The sequence below is a fragment of the Psammomys obesus genome, unplaced genomic scaffold (genome assembly GCF_907164565.1).
Source record: "Psammomys obesus unplaced genomic scaffold, mPsaObe1.curated_primary_1811, whole genome shotgun sequence".
Taxonomy (NCBI): Eukaryota; Metazoa; Chordata; class Mammalia; order Rodentia; family Muridae; genus Psammomys; species Psammomys obesus.
Genome location: NW_026596466.1, coordinates 1,708,217 through 1,728,955, shown reverse-complemented (window position 1 = coordinate 1,728,955; position 20,739 = coordinate 1,708,217). Strand labels below are relative to the sequence as shown.

The window sequence follows — 20,739 nt, the reverse complement described above, 5'->3', positions numbered from 1 at the left end:
CTGCTTTCGGGGCGGAGTACAGTGTCCCAGCCACTCTACCGAGCTCCTAGCCCTACCATCCTCCAGGGACCTGGGCTTCTCTCCAGGGCAGCTCAGTCGAGGAGGAAGAAAAAGGGAAAGACACTTGTCTCCTCACATTACAAAATTTGGGTTAGGGCATTTTCTATCACTTTATTTTGTTGTACGTGTGTGTACGTTTATATGTTTCTGTACGTTCGCACTCCCACGGAGGTCAGAGGACAAGCTTCAGGAGGCAGTTCTCTACTTCGAGCACGTGTACCCCAGGGACTGAGCTCAGGTTGTCAGGATTGGCTGCAAGCCCCTTGACCTGCTCAGCTGTCTCTCCAGCCCTGAGGGTCTTAGAAAGGCACTAATCGAATTCCTGATGGCCCCACCCTTATGACCAGACCATATCTCAGTCTCCACCTCTTGATTCTATATTGGGAGTAGATTTCAACTCACAAAATTTGAGGGACACATCCATCTCAAGACCACTGGGATAACGGCCAGTGTGAAATGGGTTCAATAGCCCAGTCCCAAGTTGCCAGGAGCCAAAGCTATTTACCGAAGCCAAAGCCAAATGGTGAGCAAAGGTCATTTAGTGGAGACCTAAAGCCAATTAGTGGAAGAGTTATCTAGGACCTTAGGTCATGGGTGATAGATTTATGAGAACATCCGTCTGTTAGTTTTAGAGCATCCGTGAGATATCTTAAGAAAACATCCTGACGGCATCTTACAGGTGCAATAGTCAAGCCATGAAAGCACTCTTGCTATCTCCTGCAGCCGTAATTAGCCTCCCCCCTTTCCTGCCTTCTCCCTATATAAGTTGGGTAAAAATTGCAAATAAATGAGGCTTTGATCGGACAAACTGACTGGGCCTCCATTCTTCCTGTCTCTGTCCCACACCATTCTTTTCACCTCTCCTTAGGAACCCATTGAACTCCCCGCTGGATGGGACACCAAGTGTATACGTAACAATGGTGTCATCTCTGAAATACCTGTGTGACTGATTTTTATTAACTTGACATCACCTAGAATCACTCCAGAGAGTCTCGGGATCTCCTGGCTCAGAAGTTAAGAGTACTGATTGCTCTTGCAGAGGACCCAGATTCAGTGCCCGGTAATGATATGGTGACGCACATCCATCTGTAACTCCAGTCCTAGGAGATCCAATGCCCTCTTCTGACCTCTGCTGATCCTGCACACAGGCACACATACATGTAAGCAATGAGGGATTATCTAAATTAGACTGACCCGTGGGCATGTATGTGTGGGATTGTCTTGGTTGAGGTGTGAAGTCCCGCCCACTGTGGGTGGCACCATTCCCTATGCAGGTTGTACGATCGTGGAGAAATTGAACGGAGCACATGCACGTATGCATTCACTGCATTCTGTTTCTGATTGTGGCTGTGAGATGACTAACTCCTGCCATGCTGACTTCTCTACCGTGATGGACTATGATCTGAAAGTCTAAGGTAAACCAAACCCTTTCTCCTCCGAGCTGCTTTTGTCAGGGTATTTTATAGTTACGTGGAAGTGAAAGTGAGACAACCTGCCTCCAGCTTGTTGTGAGGCTGGCCCCGGCATCTGTGTGCATCCTCTTCTTCCCCCAAGCTCCTGCTTTATTCTAGATCGTGAAGACGGGTCCTGAAGATGAGAAGCTGGAATGGAACCTCTTCCGTGGCTTCAAAGACTCCTCAGCTCAACCAAGCACAGGTGTCACAGATACACTGAGCAACTGTTGGGAGTGTCCTACGGACTGGTTTCCACACGAACAGCTCATAGCAGGGCTGTTGCTAAGACTCCATTGTCGAACACAGGATTTTCTATGGATTTGTCCTCAGGCCGTCACCACCTTATCCACCCCTGTCTGTATGAGAGCTCTCAGCTCCACACAGAATTGGGCTCAGGAGCTCACGGACAGGTGAACTCTGGCCACAGACAGTAGCTACCCAAAAACCCCTAAAACCTCATGGATCATCTGTTGCTGGAATGAGGAGCCTGATCTACAGCTTGGATGACATCAGTGACAAACTCCAGTGACAGGGCTTGTCCCATGGAGTACAGACTCCACCTTCACATTCCCTATCAAATATCTCATAGGAGCTGGGCCTGTTGGCACAGGGCTATAACTCTATGAGGCTGAGGCAGGAGGCTCACCCATTTTAAGGCTGAAAAGCTCAGTGAGAGTGTCTCAAAATGAGGATGGAGAAAGTGAGCTGGGGTGTAGCTCAGTGGTAGAGCACCTGCCTAGAATCCCCCAGTGAGGGGCTGGGGTGTGGCTCAGTGGTAGAGCTCCTGCCTAGAATCCCCCAGTGAGGGGCTGGGGTGTGGCTCAGAGGTAGAGAGTCTGCCTAGCATGCATGAGATCCTAGGTTCAATGTTACATACCCACATACCCACACACATACAAGACAACTGTTACTAGGAGACTCAGCTGTAATGTTATTTCATGCGGCCATCTGTGAATTGGTCATTTCAGAGCACACCAGTAATCTCAACACTTGGGAGGCTGAGGCAGGAGAACTGAGAGTTACAGGCCAACCTGGACTACACCGCGAGGTCCTGACTCAAAACAAATGCAAGAAACCCCTACCTTATCTAACTCAGCAACCTCTTTTTAGGTCCCGGTTAAAAGCCGAGCCTCCCAGTGTGGGGAATTAAGGGCCAGTCACCAGCTGCAGTGGTCAGAAATAACAAAGGCACAGGCTGGCCTGGGGATGTCAGGTCCAAAGCTGGGAGGACCTGGTCAGCCGGGAGCTGGGCACTGATCTCAAAAGGAAAGCGCACTATCAGCTTGAAGGAATAACTTTTATTTTTAAGCGGTGCTGCAGGTGGGTCCGGTGAGACCCACGTTCTGTCCCCTGCTAGGGCACTGGTATCCACCCCCAGCCCCGTCAGCAGCTGAAAAGCCCGGGAGGGACAAGAAGAGGGTTTGGGGAGGAGGAGTGGGCGACTCCCAACCCTGTGCCTGGCAGACCCTCAGGAGGCCACGAGTCCCGTCCCCAGCTTCTGGACCACACAGCAGCCACCTCACGAGCCAGGAGCACAGCGGGAGCCAGCGAACGACGGGTTGTCCTCTCTCCACAGGCCTCTGTCTCCTTCGCTTTGGATTTCTGACGAGGAGTGACAAGTTTAGCTTCATGGAGTGAGGGCGGGGAGGGCAGCTCCCCAGCCAGGGTCCCTGTGCTGTGGCCATGCCCAGGGAGGCGCTAGAGTCCATAGGAGTGGAGCCCAACTATCCCCATTGCAGAGCGGGTCTCCTGGGGGTCCAAAGGGTGCTGCTGGGCACCAACCCTAGACCGCGCCCATCAAGCTGGCTTCCTCTCTACCACCCGCCCAGTTCTCTGCATCCTTGTCATTATTCCGTCCTTGTACCGGTCTCTGCCTATCACTGCCTCTTCCCCTTCCTGCAGGTCCTCAAACTCCTCTCTTGCCACACCCACCAACCCAGGACAGGGCGGTGGAAACCTTCGAGTACGCTTGGAAAGCTTTCCTGTAGGTCCGCAGCCGGGTGGGGGGCGCCATGGGCAGCAGGAAGCAGCAGAAACAGCAGCAACAGGGATGGCCACATGACCCTGGGACAGGGCGCTGCAAAAGAACGGGCTGTCGGTCAGAGGCCTTCCCTACCCTGGTGGCCTCTATTCCTTCCCGCCTCTGCACAACACGCCCATCCATCTCTGCTCCTGGGAGGCTCGCCTTCTTACTTCCGAGGTGCCCTGAGTCAGCCCTCAGCCTGGTCAACCGTCTCTAGTTGCCCTAGAACTGTCTCGAGCGGACAGTTGCGGCGCTGGGGAAGCTCTGGAACTATGGGGTCTCCTCGCTCCAGCGAGCACGTGCTGGCCACGCCCCTCACCCAGAGCCACGCCCCTCGAGACCGAGCCGAGCCCCTCGCTCTGCCCACCCCCCCAGTCCAAGCCAGGCACGCCCACCGCGAGCCTGGCCCTTTAGGCAATAACGGTGCCCTTAAGACCACACCCACTCCTTACTGTCCCGAGCCTTCTCCACCGGCTGGCCACACCCTCCCGCTGAGAAATACGTCTCGGCACGGTTGCTCAACGGTCCTGGAGAAGGCCTTGGCTTTGCTCTTTGGTCCTTTGCAGACCAGGCCCTACCAGCACTACTGACAGAACCCTGGTGGATCGTGGTCCCTTGCTCCTGTCCATTCTCTGTCCCTTTTGCACATACAAAATCTGTCCTTTCCTCCTTCCGTCTTCTCGTGTGTGTTCACGAAGCGGCCGGAGGACGGATTCGGATAGCCTGCTCTGTACTCTCCACCTTATTCCCGTGGGCAGGGTCTCTGAACCTGCAGCGCATGCCTTTCAGCTCAGCAGGCAGGCAGCCAGCCCCAGCTGTTCTCCTGACTCCACTCACTTCAGTGCTGGGGTTACAGGCAGGTGTGGCCCGCACTGGCCGCCTGAGCGCCTTTAGATGCGTTTTAATTTATTTTGCGTACCTACGTATGGGAGCCTGCGTGTGTCCTGGCGCCAGTGTGGAGGTCAGAAGACAGTTTGCAGGAGCTGGTTCTCCTCCTCCACCGTGTGAGCCCCAGGGACTGAGTCCCGGCTGCCAGGATGGGCAGCTGAAGCCTTTACTGGCGGAACCACCCTGCAGGTCTCCTCAACATTTCTTGTGATCCTTCATCAAATCAAGCACACTATTATATTAACTCCCAAGGGAGGTCAGTCTTAAAATTTTAGAAATATGAAGGTTTTCAAAGTTCGGAAATATGAAGTGATTCATACAGACACACATCCCCATCCCCATACATACACAGAATAAATGTAATAAATGGACATAAGCTGGCATGGTGGGGCACACCTTTAATCCCAGCACTGGAGGCAGGTGAATCTGTGAGTTTGAGGTCAGCCTAGTCTTTTTTTTTTTTTTTTTTTTTTTGAGGCAGGGTTTTTCTGTGTAGCCCTGGCTGTCCTGGACTCACTTTGTTAGCAAGGCTGGCCTTGAACTCACAGAGATCTGCCTGCCTCTGCCTTCTCGAGTGCTGGGATTAAAGGCCGGCGCCACCATGCCTGGCACAGGCATGTCTTCATAGTGGATTTTAGGCCAGCCAAGGCTAACTTGTCTTAAAAAAAAGCAGTTGACAGAAAACAAAAAGAATAAACATTAGCTCCTTATTTTAGTCAAGACAGACCATGGTGGTAAGCTTCAAGGACACAGCGCAAGGAATCATAGTAGATACCACCAAAGCTAAGGTGCCCATGACGAGGGAGTCATGCCCAGAGGCATAAAAACTCACCACCCTGACACATGGCTAATTGCTAGACATCAGAAAAGCAGGGTGAGGGGCGTGGGACAAGCGCTAGCCAGTTGTGGCTTTAAAAATTCTCTTCACACACAAGCAGAGACACGCGCCGTGCAGAGCACACTTAGAAAAAGGCAACCTCGGGAAGCAGCCACATAACCCGATAGGCCTCCGCTAATGCCAAGTAGTGTGACGCTGACTGCACGGGTGTCCTGCCCCCCCCGCCCCTTAATCCGTCACAGAGTCATATCCTGTGCCTACCTGCGTCTGGGCTTCTCTGCTCCGTTCTGCGACGGCTGGGACTTCAGCACCATCCCCTGCCACTGTGCAACAGGGTTCCACAATGCAAACACACCCTTCTGTCTGTTCACTCTACTGTGTGTGAGCCTTGAGCATTCTGGGATTCTTTTCTTTTGAAGTTTCATGCTATGTGTATCTCTAGCGCAGTGGTGTGTGCCTCTGTGTGTGTGTGTGTGCGTGTTCTGCCTGGTTTGAGTAAAAGGATGTGTGTGTGTGTGTGTGTGTGTGTGTGCTTTCTGCCTGGTTTGAGTAAAAGGATACATGCTTAACTTAAAGTGTCAGTTTTCCGAAGCTGTTCATCATTTGTCCTCTAAGGCAAAGGCTCTTGTTGCAGGCCAGAGCGCTGCCTAGGTGTTTTGTGGCGTTTGGAGAGGAATGAACTTTGTTCTCAGCACCGATGGGAGTGTGCTCACAACTGCTTCTAACTTCAGTTCCAGGGAACACAATACCTTTTTCTGGCCTCCAAAAGTACCTTCACACTCACACACAAGCATACACACAGGACAAATACACACACAAATTAAAATAAATATTGATCTTTGGAAAGTCCCTGTTGAGTACATTTCTTGCAAATGCCTAATGCTTTTTGTGTCTCCCATTTTAACTCTTTCAGTGAACAGGTGTGTTCGATGATTGTGTGCGGGGTGTGAGTGTGGGCACACGTGTGCCATACTTGTGTGTGCAGCTCTGAAGGACCTCTTAGAAGTTTGTTTTCTTCCTTCCACCATAGGTTCATGTCATGGAATACTGCAACCCTCTCTCGGCCCTCGGCGGTTTGGCTTTTAATCTATGTTCCCTTGATTATTAATTAACCATCTTTTAACATGTGTATTGCTATATCGGTGCCTTTTTCCTTTGGTGTATGGATGACCATATCTTTTACCCATTCTCTCCTTTTATTGATTAGGAGCTGTTCTTTTAGTCTTCCAAATAAAGTGCCAGAAAACCAGGTTCTCTGGGCCTGCTTCTCACTGCCCACATGCTTGTGAACAGAGGCTCAGCGGGAAATAGCCACACACAGTTGTCTGTGTGCTGTTCGGGGTCGCTGGCAAGCAGAAAGCTGGGCAGCTGTAAAAGCATGGACGCTGCAGTGTTTGCTAACTGGCTCCTCACTGAAAAAGTTTCCCGACGCCTTTCCCTTACTGAACTGCAAGAATATCCAGGCTGTCTGCTTTCCTAGTCACTTAGAAAATGTTTCAATTTTGTCTGTGCTGTGCACAGGGGTACAGACACCCGTGGAGGCCGGAAGAGGGCGTCAGATCCCTTGGAGGCTGAGTTAGAGGTGGCTGGAAGCCACCCATCACAGGTGCTTAACTCTGGTCCTCTGCAAGAGCAGCAAGGGCTCTTAACTGCTGAGCCACCTCTCCAGTCCATCCTATTCACTTAAAAACGATTTAAAATTGTGTGCGTGTACGTGCAGGTGAGCGGGGAGGCCAGAGCTGGGGGGTCCGGAACTGGAGTCACAGGAGGTTAGGAGATTCCCAAATGAAGTCCCCCTAGGAGCATTAAGTGCTTCTCAGGAATGAGCAAACACTGCTGCCCCTCCCTCTCTTCCGCCGCTTTCTTAATGGTATCTTGATAAACACAAATTCAATTTTGTATAATCCAAATTAAATTTTTATGCTTTAATGCCTTCTCAGTCTTGCTTAGAACACTGCCTGCACTAAAGATACAAAATCTCTAATTTTTTTTGTAAAGATTTATTCATTTTGCTGTCCATTGGTGTTTTGCCTGCATGTATGTGTGAAGGTGCCAGATCCCCTAGAAATCACAGTTGTGTGTGGCCATGTGGGTGCTGGGAATTGAACCTGGGTTCTCTGCAAGGGCAGCCAGTGCTCTTAACCACCGAGCCATCTCACCAGCCCAAAAATCTCTTACAGTTTTTGAGGCAAGGTCCCACAACGTAGTCCTGGCTGGCTTGGGACTTGCTCTGTGGATCAAGCTGACCTGTTTGCCCCTGCCTCCAATGGCTGGGATCACCACATACGACCCTTTTGTTTTCATAAACAAACCACCTTAACTTGCTTTTACTGCTGTTAAATTATACACAACTGACAGAACTTGAAACGGAAGTGAACATCTTTGCCTCCACAGTAAGGCAGGTGACACACATCTCCAGGATCCGTGTAATACCCTGTTCTCACGGTCAGTTTGCTCTTATGCTATAATATCCATGGTTTTATAGTGGCTCAGCATTGCTGAGCAGAAATTGTTTTATTCTGTCTTGATGCAGGGGCTCAGTGCATATGCGCTCTTGTCACCCAAGCCGAGGTCAACGCCTCCTTCTGCCTCTTCAGATTTTTAAATCGTGGTGTGTGTGTGTCCATGACTGCAGGTGCCCACAGACCTGAAGTTACAGGTGGCTGTGAGCCACCCCGTGTGGGGGGCCTTCTGGCACCTTGCTGCCCCCAGAATTCTTGGCATCTGCCCTGACCTGGCTTAATGGCCTACTGCTTGGATACAACAGTGCATTCCTGGCTGACCTGGGGCTTGCAATAAGGTCATCTTCCTTAAACACCTTAAATCCTCCTCCCCCCTCTGTGCTTCCCAAGTAACACCTCTGAGGAACTTTCCAAACAACCATCATTAGCACATCTTGTGACTCCTCTGGTGGGTCATCCTGTGATTCCTAGTCACTTAGTAACCCTGCCAAAGGCAATTACATTCCTTTCGTCCTGCCTATATAAAGGATGTAGAAAAAATAATAAGCTGAGACCTTGATCAGAGAAACTGTCTTGGTCTTCATTTCTCACATCTCTTGTCCCACCCCATTCTCACCCCCTCTTAGGGTCTCGTTTGACTGACCTGTGGGCCGGGTCACCGTGTGGATGCTGGGAACCAAGCTCAGGTCCTCTGCAGGAGCAGCACACACTTGGAACTGTGGCGCTGTCTCTCCGGCAGCCACAGTTTTACTCTACGAACTAGCATTGGTAACTATTAAACTGTTAACTGCTTGCGCAGATGTAGATTCAGTTTGTTCATTTCCATGAAAAGCTAGACTTTGAGGTGCCACTACATGTGGGCTAACAGGAGAAACTGCCATCTCCCCAAGTGTCTCCTGAAAGCCACAAGACACCCTACTGTGTGCTCATATTTTTTTTCTAGGTAAAATTCTTGAAAATGCATCTTTCCTTATGTACTTGGGAATTTTTGTGAACAGGCATTGCTCTCAAAATAATTTATGCTTTTTTTTTTTAAACTCTAGTGTTACAAAATGACCTTGTATGCAAGGACCTTGTTCAATTCCTTCATTGTTTATAACCCGAATTTGTAACTCCAACATCTAAACATGTCCTGGAATGTGCTATGTGAGGGTCGTGCCAGATGAAAGCCCTACTCCTTTACAGATCTCTGCCTTTCTTGTTGTTTTTCCCCCTCACTTGTTCTCCAGGTCTTTCTGTATAATGCTGTGTAAGATTACTGGCACTAGAGCAGATTTCATTTGGGATGAAACTGGCAATATCGCACTGCTCTGAATGGCGCTTGTAGCTGCTGGTCTCCCTTTGTCTTATTAAGGAGGTTCTTCTCCACACTGCACTAAGATGATAAATATTTTTTCACACGTGTTTTCTTCATGAGACTGTTAGCTTTCGGAATACTCAGCTATCTCTGTATTCCTGGAGTAGGGTGGATATGATCACCATTTACAGAACAAGCAACCTCTGTAATGAAGTTCCGGGAACGCCTCCTCCCAACCTCAAGCCTGACTTTCTGCAGTCTATCTGTGGCGTGGGCTGTCCACCACAGTGCAAAGACACTAAGTGGAAGCGAATTATGTTTTGGGGAGGGGAGCACCGGAGACCAAACACAGGGCCTCATGCGTGCTTGACCAACTCCGTATCCTCTTGTCTCTATCCTCAGCAGGCAGTTCCCAAGGTTTAAACTGACTTCATTCTGTGGAGTGTTGAAGAAATCTCACCGGGCTGTCAGTCATCCTTTTGTCCAGTGATCCTCCACTGTGGTCATTTCTTGCCGGTCACTCAGCGGCTCTCTGAGCGACCACATTAAAGTGCTGCACAACCACAGAACTTAGGGTTTGGGACTATCTTGCTTCAAGTATTAACGGGCGGTCTCGGGACAGATCTACTGTGGGCAATGAGAGGCCACTGGCTGGCAAGCAGAAGTCAATCATGATCATTGATTTAAACTGCTTGCTCAGGATTCTCACGTGGAGAATGGTAGGCGGCCAAACTCGTGGCAAGGGATTATGCCAAAAAGCATCAAGCAGAAGATGTCTGCTAGAAGCATACTTTGGTTTAAAGCCCTGGAACCGGGCGGCAATGAACAAAAGTGACGCCATATTTATGCTGCATTACACTCTTCTGGTGAAATGGATATAAGCAACCCTAAATTATATTTGCATATGTGGTGGTTTCAAAGGAATGGCTCCCATAGTTCATGGTTGAATCTTGGTCACTAGGGAGTGGAAGTAGGTGTGGCCTTGCTGGAGTGTATTACTGGGGGTAGGTTTTGGGGTTTCAAGTGCCCAGGCCAGGCCCAGTATCTTTCTCTCTCTGCCTGTGGATCCAGATGCAGAACTCTCAGTCCCGCTCCAGCACCATGTCCGCCTGCGTGCCGCCATGCTTGCGACCATGACAATAACGGACTAAACTGTAAGTAGCCCCAATTAAATGTTCACCCTTGTAAGAATTGCCTTGGTCACAGTGTCTCTTCACAGCAACAGAACACTGACTAAGACAGCACAGTTTACCAAAATAGTATTTTTTAAAAATTGTACTTTAAAAATTCCAGTTGAATTTTTTTTTTTTTTTTGTACAAAAACCACTCTACTGGTAAGCATTAAAAAAAAAAAAAAACAAAAAAAAAAACAAAAACAAAACAAAACAAAAAAAAATCCACTTGTAAATTCTGAATAGAAAATTATGTACTTTCCTATTTATAACATTTCACCAATATATCCATCCCCTTGCAACACTTTGTCATTCTAATACTCAATACCATGTTTTCACAAACTATTCAAAGCCATGATTGCAAAAAAAAGCTGCATAGAATTACTATTAAATTACATTTCTAGAACATCAGAGATGCCACGTATTTGGTCATCCTATGATCAACTCCTGGCCTTATAATTTCATTTTATAAGTTTATTCGGAACTGATAGCTTCTTGCATCTTTTCTATAGACACCTGTTTTAACATCAGAAATATGGCTTTTAGCATAAGTTTCCAAGATATGTTACACATTCACCTCAGCGACATTTCTTAGCAAGTCTCCCTGATATGTAAATACAATTTAAATCAAAAATAAATATTAAATACTTTAAAAGTATCACTCCTGTAAAAATTACCTAGTGTCCCATAAATGATATAGTCACCGTTTGTGTCTTGCTGAATTTTTGCAGGTTCTTCTCTGAAAATTCAAGTCAAAATGGTTTTTGTGTTAGGACTTCTCACTCAAGAGCACAAACGCTCAACTTGTGAACCCCAGGGGGGCAGCTCAGGGGAGAAGTTCTACGGCATGCAAAAGGCCCTGGATTCAATTCCCAGCACCACAGACATAAAGACTGGGGGAAAGGTCCGTCCTTGACTGCCTATGAGACTTCCAATAGTCACTATAGCCAAATGTTTGCTTGTTTTTGAGATGTCAGAGGTTCTCCACGGTGAGTGCATTCATAGTCTCTCTTCTGTGGATTCTCTGATGGCTGTTGAAGGCCGATCTGTGGTGGAATTTTTTCCCGCATTCGCTACATTCGTAAGGTTTCTCCCCTGAATGAGTCCGGTGGTGCACGGTGAGGTAGGACTTCTGGGAGAAGACCTTCCCGCACTCGTTACACTCGTAGGGCTTCTCCCCCGAATGGCTCCGGTAGTGCACGGTGAGGTTGGACATCCGCGAGAAGACCTTCCCGCACTTGCTGCACGCGTAGGGCTTCTCGCCCGAGTGGATGCGGTGGTGGATGGTGAGGTACGACTTCTGCGAGAAGAACTTGCCGCACTCGCGACACTCGTAGGGCTTCTCCCCGGTGTGCACCCGCTGGTGCCTGAAGAGGGACGAATTGTGCGAGAAGGTCTTCCCACACTCGCTGCAGCCGAAGGGCTTCTCGTCCGAGTGGCCCCGGTAGTGCACGGTGTAGCCGGCCAGGTCGGAGAAGGCCCTCCCGCAGATGTTGCAGTCGTAGATGTTCGCCCCGTCGGGCCCGGCGGGGTGCGCGCCCGGGGCCGCGCCCTGGAGGAGGGGCTTCCCGCCGCCGCCGCAGCCCGCGCACTCGGGGGCGCGCGCCTCCCCCTCGGCGTGCGCCCGCCGGTGCCGGACGAAGGCCGAGCTGAGGCTGAAGGCCTTCCCGCAGTCGGCGCACTCGTAGGGCTTCTCCTCCAGGTGGCTCCGGTAGTGCACGCTGAGGTAGGACACCCGCGAGAAGGCCTTGCCGCACTCGCTGCACTCGTAGGGCTTCTCGCCCGTGTGCGTCCTCTGGTGGGTGATGAGTGTGGACTTCCGGTAGTAGGCCTTGCCGCACTCGCCGCACCGGAAGAGCTTCTCGCCCGTGTGCGTCCTCTGGTGGTCGCTGAGGGCGGACCTGCGGGAGAAGGACTTGCCGCACTGGCCGCACGGGTAGGGCCGCTCCCCCGAGTGGTTCCTCTGGTGGAGGGTGAGGTGCGTCTTCTGGCAGAAGGTCTTGCCGCACTCGGCGCACGCGTAGGGCTTCTCGCCCGAGTGCGTCCTCAGGTGCTGCGTGAGGTGCAGCTTCTGGCAGAAGGTCTTCCCGCACTCGCTGCACTTGTAGGGCTTCTCCTCCAGGTGCGACCTCCGGTGGACGGTGAGGGTCCCCTTTTGGCTGAAGGCCTTGCCGCACACGCTGCAAGCGTAAGGCTTCTCGCCCGTGTGCGCTCGCTGATGAATGATGAACTTGGACTTCTTGCAGAAGGACTTCCCGCACTGCGCACACTCGAAGGGCTTCATTTCCAGTTGTGAACTCTGATAGGCACTGAAATCGGACATCGGGATGAAGTCCGGTCCAGCGCCATCCCACTCATAGGGCTTCTCTGCCAGACAAGCGCCCTCCTGAGCCACGAAGATGCGCTCCCTGCCCAGGGCCTCCATGCACTCGTAATCAAAGGGTTTCTCCAAAATGGCCACCGTCTGCAGAAGACCCTCATCCTGCTGGGAAGAGGTGTCTCCACCTTGATTAAAGTGGTCGGGCTTCCCTCTGCGTGTTTCCCCACACTCGGCGCACTTGCTGGGCTTTCGTGCTGCGTAGCTCCCATCACTACTAATCAGTTCTGTAGTGCATTCCAGAGGCTTCCCACAGGAGACACAACCGTGAGCGCTTGCGGAGCTGAGGTGCGGCTTCAGGCTGCGGGTGCTATCACACGCACCCCCCTTCTCAGCTTGTTGGCTGTTGAGATCATCAACTTGCTTCAGATGTTTCTCTTCACTTTGTTGGATTCCTGCTATGAGGTTAACTGCTTTACTGGTTTCTAGAGCGGAGGAAGAGTGGACAAATGACACATGAATACACAAGCCACAGGAGCAGGGTGGTGCCTGAGTGTCCTATTTAGGGACAGTCTGTGAGCAAAAGTTATTATGGATGCACAGGTCTCTTCTTCCTTTGATTTAAATATGTAGTGTGTGGGCACTCTAAGTGAGGAGAGAGTAAATTTACACCGAAGCAAGCACCTTAGTGACTTTATGAATACTATATTCACAACTTTGACAGAAAAATGAAAATGACCTAAGAAATGATGAGCAGAAAGCATCAGTACTGAAGTTACTGAGGGCGCTAGACCTAGCTAGAAGTGGGGACTCACAGCAAAGGGAAGCGGGGAAATATGAAAAAAGAAATGTTTCACTACAGTCTAGGTTTGGGAGAAACACCCCCCTTCTATTGCATGGTAGTGCGTCACCACACGAGGACACCTCTGCTTTTACAATGGCCACACCCCGTCACACAGGACGACACCTCGGCACTTCTGAAACCTGTGCTTTCGTTTTTATTTAAAATTATGTCTTTTTATTTAGACCAGGCTGGCCTTCAACTTTCAGCGATTCTCAACTCCCTGGGGTTTTGGGACTGCAGACCTGAGCCACCACACCCAGTGACATCTTTGCCTTTCTCCGTGGCACACGGTCAGAACATCCTGAGAGGTCCCCATGTTCCTCCCATTTGAAGCGAGTCCCACAGCCAACATCCAAACACTTCGTACACCCAGCGGCTGCTCACTGGCCGTTCGGCCTTCAGTGTCCTTTCAACGTCACAACTTAGATTTCCTCCCACCAGCTCTGCCCTCCACCATCTTTTTTCTTAATTCTGAATACAAAGAAATCCCTGTATGTCTGGATTTCATTTGCTCTAAATTGTCAGGTTTCAAAAGCTTCCCTACAAAATCAATGAATTTAAAAAGGACCACACCCTGTTCACTCACCCCAATGACTCTGAGTATGGCGGTCGCCCTCCGCCGTCCACGGCTCTTCTCCCTGCTCCAACTTAACAATCACGTTTGGCTTGGTGACGTCATACCCTGTTAACAGGAAGAGGAGGAGGGTCTGGACTAACTGACTGCACAACCACCATGGGAAAGGAAGCTGCGCCTCAAGTTACACAACGTCCCCCGTTTGCCGATTAAAAGCCTTCTGTGTATGGGGATGCGGCTAGGACACCTGACACGCTGGAGGCGCCACAGGTGGGCAAAGCAGAACCTCTCACGGAGCAGTAGAGAAATACCCAGTGCTATCTGCCCAAGGACACAAGTCTCAGCACTCGTTCCTTCAACTCAAAGACAGATCATCACATTTACAGTACTCAGGAAGCAAGCGGTCCTCACCCACGGAGACGAGGTTGCTGTAGTTCTCCAGCATCACATCCCTGTACGTCGTCTTCTCCTCAGAAGCCAGCTGCTGCCACTCCTCCTGTGTGAAGTCCACAGCCACATCCTGGAATGACAGGGGACCCTGCAATGATAGGTCACAGTTAGGAGATGCACACAAGGCCCAGGTGAGCAAGCTTTCCCCACCCCCCAGGTGGGGACACAAGTAAAGTAAGGTATACGAACAATGCACACCTTACTTCTGTGACAGAGCCTGGAAGGAAACAAACCACACTGTAAACGTGCTACAAAAGCACAGCCAGGACTCTGATGTGACAGCTAACCATCAACCTGACACAATCTAGACACACCTGGGAAAAGGGGTTGCAATAAGAGCTTGGCCTACTAGGCTGGCCTGTCGGGGAGTCTTTACCATGGTAACTGAAGTGGGAAGGCCGGCCCATTGTGGCTGGCATTGTTCTTTGGACACAGATCCTGCATGATCTAAGAGTGGAGAAAGCAAGCTGAGTGCTAGCATGCATGCATGAATTTAGTGTTCTTTGCTCTCTACTGGGATGCAATATGGCCTCTTAACATTTCCGCTGCTGACGTCCTCAGAATTATGGACCAGAACCTGGAATTGCGAGCCAAATAAACCCTCTCCGTGGGCTGCCTCTCTTAGGGTATATTGTCACACTACATGAAATGAAACTGAGACCTCTGCAACAGCTGAGTCCCCATTTTTCAGTTGGATTCTGGGTTATGCTGTAAGATATGCAAAACACCATTTCTGCTCTCTAGAGCCCGAGGAGGAGACATTCACATATGTAACAAATGCACCCATCCGTCAGACTGTCACCGTCTTCAGTCTCCTCTGCTGGCGGTCCTTCTGAGTCCTTTCATGGCGGGATGGATACTCACAGCCCCCGCCCTGCCCCTTTTCTCTCATTCCCCTGCTGGGTTTGCCCATTTTTAGCTTGATTTCCGCACGTGTGTGGCAGCAACTGTGTGCGGGTCAGAGAAGAACTAGCAGGCGGGTCTCTCCTTCCGCCATGTGGGGTCGGGGCTCAAACACGGCTTGTCAGGTTTGGCGGCATGAGCTTTGCTCACTGAGTCCTCTTGCCAGCCCTGGCTTTCGGCTCTGAATTCTGCATGTTTCATTTGCAAGGCCAACTGTACCTGTTGCGTTTATTTCAAGTTTCACTGCAAACATTCCTTTCTTGTGGTAATATGTAAGATTAAAAACGAACAAACAAACAAAAAACAACAGAAGAAGAACTCAACGCCCAGGGTTGGTACTAGAATAAGATATCTGAGGAAAAGCGGGGTTAAGGAAAGGCAGACTGGAACAGTGCCAGTTCGTAAAGGTTGGGCAGGAAAGTAGGTGCAAAGGCATGAAGGAGGTGCTCTCCTGAGGGCAGCTTTGGCAGTGGCGCCAGCTTTAAATTAGCAGCAAACCAACCACACATGGTAATCTCCACCATCAAAAACCAAAGCCCAGAGGCCAGCATGATGGCTCAGAGAGGCCCCTGCAGAGGACCCGAGTTCAGTTCCCAGCACCCATGTTTGGCAGCACCACAACTGACTGGTCTGGTAATTCCAGTCCCAGAGACTTGACACCTTCTGGCCTCGGTGAGCTCCTGCATGCACATGGGCACACACTCACACAGGCACACACATTAACACAGCAATAATAAACACATATAAAAAAAAAAAGAAACAGAAAACACATTCCATTCTTCTAAGAACACCGGAAGCAGGTCCCATCGTAGGAGGTCTCAGTGATGCCTTCTAGGTACAGAGAAGAGCTCTGGACAAGACAGCCCACAGCTATGGGCCACTTTACACAGGGCCGCTGGTGCACAGGCAGAGCAAATGGCAGCCTCCCCAGCAGGGCCCATTCAGGGTCCCGTCATGGGGCTCCTGGCTTCCAAGGGGCGACTGGCTGACTGAGAAGTGACACACAGGACTCCCTGGCCTGATGTGTGATATGATCACACATGCACCGTTCCAAGAGAACATTCAGTGCGAGATAAACAATGGTCTGTGTGGGATGAACAGGCATACGGATCCAATCCAGGGCTGTCAGACACCAGGGCACACACTCAACTCTCCCCACAGTGGACAGGCTTTTTCCTTCCCTAATTTGAGCAGATTAGCCTCCTTGGTGAACGCATCACCTCTCATCAGGTATGCGGGCTAATCTCAGTGATGAGCTTGCTGAGACTCCAGTCACTGGAGAGACAGGGCGATAGCTAGGCCTTCTAGGGGAGGTCAGCTGGCCTGCCCACCGTGTGAGGCTTCATTCCCTTGGCTTATTTTGGGCTACACAGAGAAAAGATGAGGCGAGCACAAGCTTTCACTGCTTCCTGCTTTTTGACTGGGGATGCAGTGTGAGCAGCTGCTCCAAGTGTCTGCTGCTGACTTCCTGCTGGGATGGACTGCAACCTGGAACTTCGAGCCAAAATAAACCCGCTCGCTCTCTCTCTCAGATTTACTATGTATAATGTTCTGCCTGCATGTACACCTGCATGCCAGAAGAAGGCACCAGACCTCATTATAGATGGTTGTAACCCATCTTGTGGTTGCTGGGAATTGAACTCAGGACCTCTAGAAGAGCAACCAGTGCTCTTAACCTCTGAGCCATCTCTCCAGCCCAAGCCTATCTCTCTTAAACTGCTTTCATCAGAGGTTTTTTGTTTTGTTTTGGCTTGGTTTTTGAAGACAGAGTTTCTCTGTGTAACAGCCTTAGCTGTCTTGGAACTCATTTTGTAGACCAGGCTGGCCTTGAACTCACAAGAGATCTGTCTTCCTCTATCTCCTGAGTGGTGGAATTAAAAGTATGTACCAGCACACTTGCCATTAGAGTAGTTTTTTAAAGACGTCATTATTTTATGAATGTTTTCCCTGTCGGTCTGTCTGTATGCATGCATGTATGTATTATATGCATACTGCCTATGGCCAGAAGACGGTGTCGGATTGCCTGGAGCTGGAGCTACAGATGGTTGTCAGTCACCATGTGGGTGCTGGCATCAACCTGGAGCCTCTGGAAGAGCAGCAGATATTAACCGCTAAGCCACCTCTCTAGGCCGTGTTACAGCAGCAGGAAAGGCAGCTAAGCCGTTAGGTAGCCTCCCTATACCTCCAGACTCTGCAGCCATCACCTCTGTAAAGGCGGTGAGTCAGACAGGCGGCCCTGGAGTGCAGCTGCATTACAGTAACAGCGTCTCTTTCTTTGCCTCGAGGGGACAGTCCAGATGCCATCTCTAGTACCCAAAGAAGAAAACTCCTCCCACAAATGTAAACACAGCATTAAGAATCATCCGCTAAGGGAGCACTATAAAGACAAGCATCAGGAAAACCCGAGTCAACAACTAAATTATACATGAAAGAAAGCTTAATTTCCATCTTATGTTTGAGTGTTTTGCCTGCATGTGTGTCTGTGTACCATACGCGTGCATACTGCCCATAGATGCCATGTTAGGACCCTATGTATGAGACTATGATTCTATGTACGAGACTCTATGATTCTATGTACAAGACTATGATTCTATGTATGAGACGCTGTGATTCTATGTACGAGACTACAATTCTATGTATGAGACTCTATGATCTATGTATGAGACTGTGATTCTATGTACAAAACTGTGGTTCTATGTACAAAACTGTGGTTCTATGTACGGAGACTATGATGCTGTGGATGAGACTCTGTGATTCTACGTATAAGAGTGTGATTCTATGTATGAGACTACGATTCTATGTACAAGACTAATTCTATGGATGAGATTATGATTCTTTGGATGAGACTGTATGATTTTATGTGTGACTTCATAATTAGGTGGGTAAGGTTCTGTGGACAAGACTCTTCCAATTGGATCTGCCCCCCATGCCCTTGCACTGTCCCCTAGATTAAGCAGCCACTCGTCACCGTGAAGCGGCTCTTTTTCCCAGTGCTGTAACAGTGCACACTGACTATTATTTCAGAACCTGTTCTGGCTCTCTCTTGAGTGATGTCGGCATGGTAGCACTAGGGAAATGGCTTGGTGGGTAAAAGCACTTGCCACACAGCCTGACAACCTGGATCCACCCCTGAGTCCATATGGAGGGAGAGAACTCACTCCCACAGCTGTTCTCTGACCTTCATGTGAACCTGGTACATGCTGCGCCCCACACATGCACACGTGGGCACACACTAAATAAAGTTTTGAAAAATTGCTTTAAAAAATGGTACCAAGCTAGGCATAATGGCACACACCTTTAATCCCAGCACTCAGGGAGGTATAGACAGGTGGATCGCTGTGAGTTCAAGGTTAGCCTGGGCTACAATGCAAGTCCAGGACAGCCAAGTCTACACAGAGAAACCCTGTTTTGAGAACAGACGAACAAAGAAAAAGCCAACACATAGTCTGGAATTTACTCTTGAGATTTAAAAAGTAAAGATGAAAATATATCACATTGGCTTATGACCTCTGGTTCCTGAAAAAATGTTACACAACAAGTTCTTGGGCAGCTGAGGGTCTGCGTATAGACCTAACAAGAACACAGGGCTCAAATGTTGTTATTAGGAACGCTGTCCACAATCACCCCAACTTCACTAAAGGAAATGTCCAAGTCCTGGGAAATATTTAATACCCAGAAGCAACAAAAATGGCATCTCCCACTAGTAGCTGCAGGTGACAGAATGGATATTCTTCTTCTTTTCTAACACTGCCAAGTAACTCCATTAGCCTAAAATTATCAGACTGCCCAACACAACAGCCCATGACAATCTGCCACGAAGGCTGCATTTTACATTACAATCTCCTTTACTTCTTCCTCCATACCATTTTAAAGAACGGACCTCGTAAGTCCCCCAAACACATTACAAAGGAGTGAGGAAAAAAGAAAGTACAAACCAGGTAAAACTCACCTTTGCCATGCTCATTTTCTGCTGCTCTTGGAAAGTGTACACACCGCTGATAGTGGACCTATGGGAGGGAAAGGTCACTGAAATCGGGGATTAGCCGGTCTACACAGGCAACCGATAAATCAAATCACAGCCTACAAACACTTCCAAGAGGTGACACGGAAGACGGCAAGGAATCACACACCCAAGTCCAACAGCTGGCAGCTGGATGGGCTACACTTCCATGATGAACACAACACTTTCTTTTTATCAACAGGCAAAGGTGCAAAAAGGTTACTTATTTTCTAATTTCCTATTGAAACTGTTGAAAACATGTCACATGAATGGAGAACCTGAGCTCTACATATTTGGGTGCATGTTCCGTGAGGAGACATACTGGTAGCCCCAACTCTCTGGAGGCTGAGACAGGAGGATCACAGAGTGCCGGAAAAACATGGGCAACACAGCGAGTCCGTCTCTAAAATAAAAACATAAAAAAAGAAAAAATGGGAGCCAGGCGCAGTGGTACACACCTGTAATCCCAGCACCCTGGGAGGCAGAGGCAGGCGGAAATGTGAGTTCAAGGCCAGTCTGATCTACCAAGGATCAGCCAAGGACACACTGAGAAACCCTGTCTTGAAAAAACCAAAAGCCAAACCAAACCAAAAGGAAGAGGAGGAGGCGGAGTAAGGAAGAAGGAGGAAGATGAAGAAGAGGAGAAAGAAAGAGAGAAAGAAAAGGAAGGAAGGAAGGAAGGAAGGGAAAGAAAGAAAGAAAAAAGAAGGAAAGAAAGAAAAAGATGTCGGTTTGTATCCAACTAAACTTGTCACTGCTGAAAAAGGAGTAAGTAAAGGGAGGAACTGGAGAACAATGGCCTTCGTATCAACAAACCCCTGCACAACCTCGATCAAGTCTCCCGCCACCGCAGACTCAGCCTTCCTCCACGCGCGGAGGCAAAAGCAGACCTGCTGCACTGGACCGTTATGATGCTACAAGGCTAGACTAGGGATAACAAGCAGAGTACCGGTGCTGCCGGGCGCCGAGTGACACGGTGGGAGTCCGGAGCTGCGAACCCCTGCAGTGCCCGCACACTTGGTCCTCACACGGTCCACGCAGCCCCAAGCGGTGCAGCTGTCCCGCTGTCGGCCCGGCCCCCGCGCCCCTCCCGAGCCCCGCAAGCTGGGGACAGCGGGGAGCCCGGGTGCCAGGCCCATCCTCCCTCCCGCGGCCCCGATCCGCGCCCCCGGGCCTCACCGAGCGGGCGGTCCCGCCGCCCCTGTCCGCTGCCGACCCCGAAGCTCCGGCCTCGGCCCCGCAGGCTCGGCGACTCCAGCTTAGCGAAGCGAAAGCTCGGGGAGGGAAGATAGCCTCAACCCCGGACCCGCAGGAAGTCAAGGGCGGCGCAGGGGCGGCGCGCATGCACGAGCACACGCGCAGGCCGAGACGCGCATGCTCAGCATCTTTCCGGAAGCCCGAGTGCCAAGGCTCTCCTTTCTCGCCAGGAGGTGCGCAGAAACTCTATGTCCCAGAAG

The 20,739-nt window shown here is 50.1% G+C and overlaps 1 protein-coding gene and 1 long non-coding RNA gene across 2 annotated transcripts; both read right to left on the bottom strand.

Moving 5' to 3' along the window:
- Window positions 1–2,827: 2,827 nt before the first annotated feature.
- Window positions 2,828–3,779, bottom strand: LOC129670208 (uncharacterized). The gene is made up of 3 exons (XR_008719140.1): window positions 3,708–3,779; window positions 3,472–3,591; window positions 2,828–3,116 (listed from the first exon to the last, which is right to left on the bottom strand). It is a non-coding gene; the product is annotated as an uncharacterized LOC129670208 (long non-coding RNA).
- A 6,874-nt stretch (window positions 3,780–10,653) lies between these two features.
- Rbak (RB associated KRAB zinc finger) lies at window positions 10,654–20,532 on the bottom strand. The gene is made up of 5 exons (XM_055598684.1): window positions 20,462–20,532; window positions 19,232–19,289; window positions 14,341–14,467; window positions 13,942–14,037; window positions 10,654–12,996 (listed from the first exon to the last, which is right to left on the bottom strand). The coding sequence occupies exons 2-5, from the start codon at window positions 19,244–19,246 to the stop codon at window positions 11,168–11,170; spliced, it is 2,067 nt and encodes a 688-aa protein (XP_055454659.1). The 5' UTR covers window positions 19,247–19,289; window positions 20,462–20,532; the 3' UTR covers window positions 10,654–11,167.
- Between the last annotated feature and the right edge of the window lie 207 nt (window positions 20,533–20,739).

Coding starts and splice junctions, on each gene's coding strand:
- Rbak (XM_055598684.1), bottom strand. Junction 14,038..14,340: donor CAGCAACCTCGTCTCCGTGG/GTGAGGACCGCT, acceptor TCCTGTTAACAG/GGTATGACGTCACCAAGCCA. Junction 12,997..13,941: donor CCATACTCAGAGTCATTGGG/GTGAGTGAACAG, acceptor CCTCCGCTCTAG/AAACCAGTAAAGCAGTTAAC.